Below are 6,287 nucleotides of genomic sequence, written 5' to 3'. Positions count from 1 at the left end.
AAACTAAGGCAAACAAATCTATTTCCCTTTATAATTTGTAGAGTGTTTGCCAAGTAAGTACTCGTTCTCAAAGCGAGAAATTAGAGCTATCATTCGATGAACCAGAGTGTTATCTAAGATTAGAATGCCGGATACGAGACCTAATACGAGAACATCGTATCAAGTGCAATCTTCCCGATCCTAATATCACTATTCCTGAACCAGTTATAAAACCAGAGATGGCCGAAGGACCGCAAAACCGTCCTCTCAAGTACTACGCCATCCCTTCACAGGATGAACCATATAACAACATCGTTTCCACTGCCATCGAGGCAAATAATTTCGAACTAAAACCTTCATTGTTGTCATCCGTATAGTAAAACCAATTTTCCGGTAGTCCCACGGAGGACCCAAACCTACATTTCTCAGTATTTTTGCAATACGCAGACACAGTGAAAATGAATGGTGTCATCCTCGAAGATATAAGACTACGTCTTTTCCCTTTCTCATTAAGAGATAGAGCTAGAGCTTGGCTCCAGTCTCTACCATCCAACTCTGTCACTACGTGGAACGAGTTGAAGAAAGTTTTCTTAGCACGATATTTTTCACCTAGTAAGACGACTATGTTAAGAGCCCAAATAAACAGTTTTAAACAAAAAGACAACGAATCACTTTTTGAAGCTTGGGAGAGATTCAAGGACATGATGAGGCTTTGTCCATATCATGGTCTAGAAGAGTGGTTGATCATCCATACCTTTTACAACGGTCTCTTGTACAACCCAAGATTGACAATAGACGCCGCCACAGGTGGCACACTGATGGATAAACCCTACAATGAGGCCCATCAACTTATCGAAAGTATGGCCAAAATCACTACCAGTGGGGAAGCGAAAGAACCTCCGTAGAGAAACCTCCAACGAAAGGCGGTATGTACGAAATAAGCAGTCTAGACCATGTCAATGCTAAGGTAGATGCTCTTACTCACAAGATAGAAAACCTGACCATAACACCCGTAGCCACCGTGGCTGTCGTAGCACCAAACTGCAAGATATGTGGAGTTCCTGGGCATGCTGCCCCTGGATGTCAACTTTTGACAGGAATCTCCACAGACCAAGTGAATTATGCTTAAGGAAACCCTTACTCAAACACCTATAACCCAGGTTGGAAGAACCATTCGAAATTTTCATACAAAAATAATAACGCATTGTATGCACCTAACCAAACACCTGCTGTACCACCAGGATATTATAAAGCTGCCACAAATGCTCCAAATGCTCCTAGGAAGTCAAACCTTGAAATAATGATGGAAAACTTCATAGCTACCCAAGCCTAAAGAAATAAGGATTTCCTAAATCAAAACATACACCCTAGTGAGCAAATCAAGCAGTTAACAAACAAAGTAGACGCTTTAGCTACCCATAACAAAATTTTAGAAACACAAATTTCGTAATGTGGCTCAACAACAAGCACCTATTGCTGCCCCTGCAGGTACATTTCCTGGACAACCACAACCAAACCCGAAAGGTCATGCAAATGCTATTAAACTAGGAAGTGGGATAGAATTAGACGGACTGACCGACCCTAGAATTCAAAACCCAGCCATGCACCAAGACCCTGGTAAGGTAACTGAGTAGGAAGACAAACTAAAGGAAGATAAAAGAGAAGAGGCCATAGAGAAATAAGAACCATATGTGCCTCCACCACCGTATAAACCTCTTATCCCATATCCTCAAAGACTTGTTAAATCTAAAAGTGTAGGGCAATTTAAGAAATTTGTAGAGCTTCTAAAACAATTGAACATCACAATACCCTTTACAGAAGCCATCACTCAAATTCCCTTATACGCTAAGTTTCTTAAGGAGATCTTATATAACAAGAAGAGGATCGAGGATAACGAAACCATTACACTTACTGCTGAGTGTAGCGCCATAATACAAAACAATATGCCTCTTAAGTTGAAAGTCCTAGGGAGTTTCTCCATACCCTGTGTAATCGGAAAGTTTGCCATAGACAAAGCACTATGCGACTTAGGAGCCAGTATTAGCTTAATGCCCTTGTCCCTATGTGAAAGGCTTAAAATGGGAGAATTAAGATCAACTAGGATGTCCGTACAACTTGCGGATCATTCTGTTAAATTCCCCTTAGGTATGTTAGAGAACGTTCCAGTGCACATAGGTCAATTCTATATTCCTACTGATTTCATAATCATGGACATAAAAGAGGATTCCAATATCCCTATCATATTTGGAAGACCATTCTTAGCCACTGCCGGAGCTATTATAGATGTTAGAGAATGTTTCAGTACGCAAGCTAACCTTTGAAGTTGGTGAGGAAAAATTCGAATTTATTTTGACCCAATTCTTAAAGGCACCAGCTATAGACGATACATGTTGTCTTCTAGATATCATCGACGAATGTGTAAGAGAAATGGAGAATGAACAGACTTCATACTCCAAAATATTGAAAATTCCAAGGCCTCCTACTTTCGAAGATGAAAATTGGAGTACGGAATACCAAGATGACATCCTAAGCGAATGTCTAGCACTAACGCCTAATCATATGCCTTGCCCAAAGAAACCAGCCTTAGAACTTAAAACACTACCAAAAAATTTAAGGTACGAATTCCTAGACACTAAACTCGAGCAACCTGTAATAGTTAATGCAAACCTAGGGCAGATAGAAACTGAAAAACTCCTACACGTTTTAAGGAAATATCCAACTGCTTTAGGCTACAATATCTCAGATCTAAAAGGAATAAGCCCTTCCATATGCATGCATCACGTTATGCTAGAGGAAGACAGTAAGACCTCTAGAGAACATCAAAGAAGTATAAATACCATTCTGAGTGATGTAGTAAAGAAATAAGTGAAAAAGCTGTTAGAAGTAGGGATTATCTACCCAATATCCGATAGTCAATGGGTTAGCCCAGTACATGTCGTATCGAAGAAGGGAGGTGTCATAGTTATTAATAATGAAAAAGGCGAATCTATAGCACAAAGAGTGGTAACTGGAAGTAGAATGTGCATTGATTATAGAAAATTAAACAAAGCCACTCGAAAGGATCATTTTCCTTTACCGTTTATTGATCAAATGCTTGAACGATTGGCTAAGCATTCTCACTTCTACTATTTAGACGGTTATTCAGGATTCTTGCAAATTCCTATTCATCCTGACGACCAATAGAAAACAACCTTCACATGTCCCTATGGTAAGTTCGCCTATCAACGAATGTCGTTCGGACTATGTAACGCTCCCGCAACATTTCAAAGATGCATGATGTCAACTTTCGCTGATTTTAGAGACGACATCATGGAAGTCTTTATGGACGATTTCTCTGTTTGTGGGAAGAGCTTTGAAGGGTGTTTATCGAATCATGAAATGTTACTTGAAAGATGCGTAAAAGTGAACCTTGTGTTAAACTGGGAAAAATGCCATTTTATGGTCCGACAAGGAATCGTACTCTGACACATAGTGTCCGATAAGGGGATTGAAGTTGATAAGGCTAAAATAGAAGTTATAGAAAACCTTCAACCTCCAAAAACTGTAAGAGAAATACGAAGTTTCTTAGGACACGCCGGTATACGATTCATTAAAGATTTCTCAAAAATCACCAAACCACTAACTGGTTTATTGATGAAAGACGCCGAATTCATCTTTGACGACAAATGCCTAACAACATTTGAACAATTGAAAAAAACTCTTATCACCGCACCTATCATGCAACCGCCCAATTGGAGATTATCGTTTGAAATCATGTGTGACACTAGTGACTATGTCGTAGGCGCAGTCTTAGGACAAAGAAGGGATAAGAAACTTCATGCAATATATTACGCAAGTAGAACCCTAGACCCTGCGCAGATGAACTATGCCACCATAGAAAAGGAACTTTAAAACTACGCGATACGACTGTGCACTTGCAGTCACGAATCCTATAGACATACTAGTCACGCGATCATTATCTTTATTTGATACCATTGGGTTTCTTATTAATTGCTTGGATGATTGTGGCTTTGTTATTTACTTGAAAATCCAAAGGAAATGGGTTTCTATCTGACACTATTGTCTTGTGGATGCTTTCCATGGGTTAGATATTTTCAACTCAAAACTCTTAATCTTGTCTAGGATAGCCTCTTCATCTCTACCTCCTTCTTCTTTAATTTCAAAATCTCCTTCTCATTTTCAAAACTTCTTTGCTTGTTGTTTTTCAACTTAGACTTGTTTTAATGAGTAGAAACCTTGGCCTTATGCCATTGATTTTCGAACTATTTTTCTTAATCAAACTTGTAAGAAGACTTAATCATATTGACTTTATTTTCAAAAAATATCAAAAAGAACTAATAACATCATCTAATCATTTTGGTCACTTGGTGCCTTTTTCCTTTTAATCTTTTCAAAAAGAAAGCATTTAGATTTGAGTTATCCTTGGTTGATATGTAATTATCCCATTCGTGGATATGTTGACTGTAAGACTTTCCATTTACTAGGGGTTAGAGGCATAGTTATTGATTTAATATGAGCTGGAGCCCTCCCTCTTAAATGTTGTAAATCCCTCGTTATCGGTGGATGTTTGGTTGTGTATTCTCCCATTGATAACAAAATATCTTTAAGCTTTTGTTAAAATCAATCCACCCATCTTTGAATTTTTTACCACGAACTACGAGGTTTTGATCCCTCATTTATGTTGGTACATAGGCATAAGGCCAAAAGTCTTATCAAACATAAAAAATGTAAAAAATGAATTCTTTTCTCATGCCCTCGTTCTATTTGTAAAACAACCATCTTTTCAACCAAAACAAGTACACACAAAAAGGGCTCCCTAGGAGTACCTAGGACACTTTGGGTGTTAATACCTTCACTCTGTGTAACCAACCCCCTTACCTGTAATCTCTGACATTTTATTAGTTTTGATTTGAAAACTTCTTATCTTTGGGTTTTGTTCGTACTTTCTCCCCTTTCCTTTGGAAATAATAAAAGCACGGTGGTGACTCTGGTTTTATTGACACTGAGTTAACCAATAGCTTAGTGGTCATGAATTTACCGCTACACCAACGAGCAATTTTTCCAGTCAAAGCATGCTTTTCAAAGATATACTTGATTGGATCCATTTTGTATATCAACCAAGTCGCATGATGGATCATACACTAGCGTAAGCGTTTGGTAGCCTAAGCTAAACCACGACAAGTCTTCTCAATCATGGAGTACCGAGATTCATAGTCTGTAAACTTGTTACTCAGATAGTAGATGGCATGCTCCCTTTTACTAGTTTCATCTTGTTGTCCAAGCACACATCCCATGGATTCTTCTAATACAGTCAAATACATAATCAAAGGTATTTCTTCCACTAGAGGAGACAAAATAGGAGGGTCGAGCAGATACTCCTTGATGTTGTCAAAATCCTTTTGGTAGTCCTCTGTCCAAACAAAACCTTGATCTTTATGGAGAAGCTTGAAGATTGTCCCACACGTGGCAGTCATGTGAGATATGAATATGGATATATGGTTCAGACGTCCAAGGAACCCTCTGACTTTCTTTTCTGTCTTTGGTGTAGGCATCTCTTGAATAGCTCTGACTTTATCAGGATCTACTTCAATACCTTTCTGACTGACAATGAAATCTAATAGCTTTCCTGAACAGACACCGAAAGTACATTTATTAGGATTCAACCAGAGTTTAAACTTTCTCAACCACTAAAACAACTTCAAAAAGTACTCAAGATGATCTTTTGCAGTCTTCCACTTAACAATCATATCATCAACAAAGACTTCTATCTCTTTGTGCATCATGTCATGCAAAAGAGTAGTCATGGCTCTTTGGTACGTTGCACTAACATTCTTCAAACCGAAAGGCATCACTCTATAGAAGAATGTTCCCTAAGGTGTAATAAATGTTCTCTTTCTGACTAGCTTTGTTCAAGTCTCTATAATCAACACACATCTAAAATTTACCATCTTTCTTTGGAACGGGTACAATGTTAGCCACCCACAGAGGATACTCATCAGTAACAAGGAATCCAACATCAAACTGCTTTTGCACCCCCTCTTTAATCTTGACAGCCATATCAGGGTGAGTTCTTCTCAACTTCTGCTTAACCAGGGAATATTCTGGCTTCAACGGCAATCTATGCTCCACAATATCAGTATCAAGACCTGGAATATCTTGATAAGACCAAGAAAACATATCCACATATTCTCTAAGAAGATCTACCATTCTCTTCTTAACATATGGACAAAGCAGTTCCCCCATCTTGACTTCTTCCTTGTTATCTTCGAATCCCGTATTAATCAGTTACAACGACTCTTTATGAAGCT

General features: G+C 38.5%; 1 protein-coding gene and 1 non-coding gene across 2 annotated transcripts; both read right to left on the bottom strand.

Moving 5' to 3' along the window:
- Positions 1–602: 602 nt before the first annotated feature.
- On the bottom strand, positions 603–709 carry LOC127124257 (small nucleolar RNA R71). The gene has a single exon (XR_007803875.1). It is a non-coding gene; the product is annotated as a small nucleolar RNA R71 (small nucleolar RNA).
- A 4,432-nt stretch (positions 710–5,141) lies between these two features.
- Positions 5,142–6,036, bottom strand: LOC127122636 (uncharacterized). Its single transcript, XM_051052939.1, has 3 exons — positions 5,925–6,036; positions 5,573–5,605; positions 5,142–5,389 (listed from the first exon to the last, which is right to left on the bottom strand). The coding sequence occupies exons 1-3, from the start codon at positions 6,034–6,036 to the stop codon at positions 5,142–5,144; spliced, it is 393 nt and encodes a 130-aa protein (XP_050908896.1).
- Between the last annotated feature and the right edge of the window lie 251 nt (positions 6,037–6,287).

This window comes from Lathyrus oleraceus, chromosome 2 (assembly GCF_024323335.1).
Source record: "Lathyrus oleraceus cultivar Zhongwan6 chromosome 2, CAAS_Psat_ZW6_1.0, whole genome shotgun sequence".
In the NCBI taxonomy this organism is placed as follows: domain Eukaryota; kingdom Viridiplantae; phylum Streptophyta; class Magnoliopsida; order Fabales; family Fabaceae; genus Lathyrus; species Lathyrus oleraceus.
The sequence above is the reverse complement of the archived record's forward strand: the minus strand, read 5'-3'. Positions and strand labels throughout refer to the sequence as shown.

Bases quoted from the DNA above. Each gene is read 5' to 3' on its own strand.
- LOC127122636 (XM_051052939.1), bottom strand. From the start codon at position 6,036: ATGGCTGTCAAGATTAAAGAGGGGGTGCAAAAGCAGTTTGATGTTGGA. The intron at 5,606-5,924 runs GTAAATTTTAGA...GTGTCTGTTCAG, and splicing joins ACCCGTTCCAAAGAAAGATG to GAAAGCTATTAGATTTCATT. The intron at 5,390-5,572 runs GTATTGAAGTAG...TTGTTTGGACAG, and splicing joins TTTCATTGTCAGTCAGAAAG to AGGACTACCAAAAGGATTTT.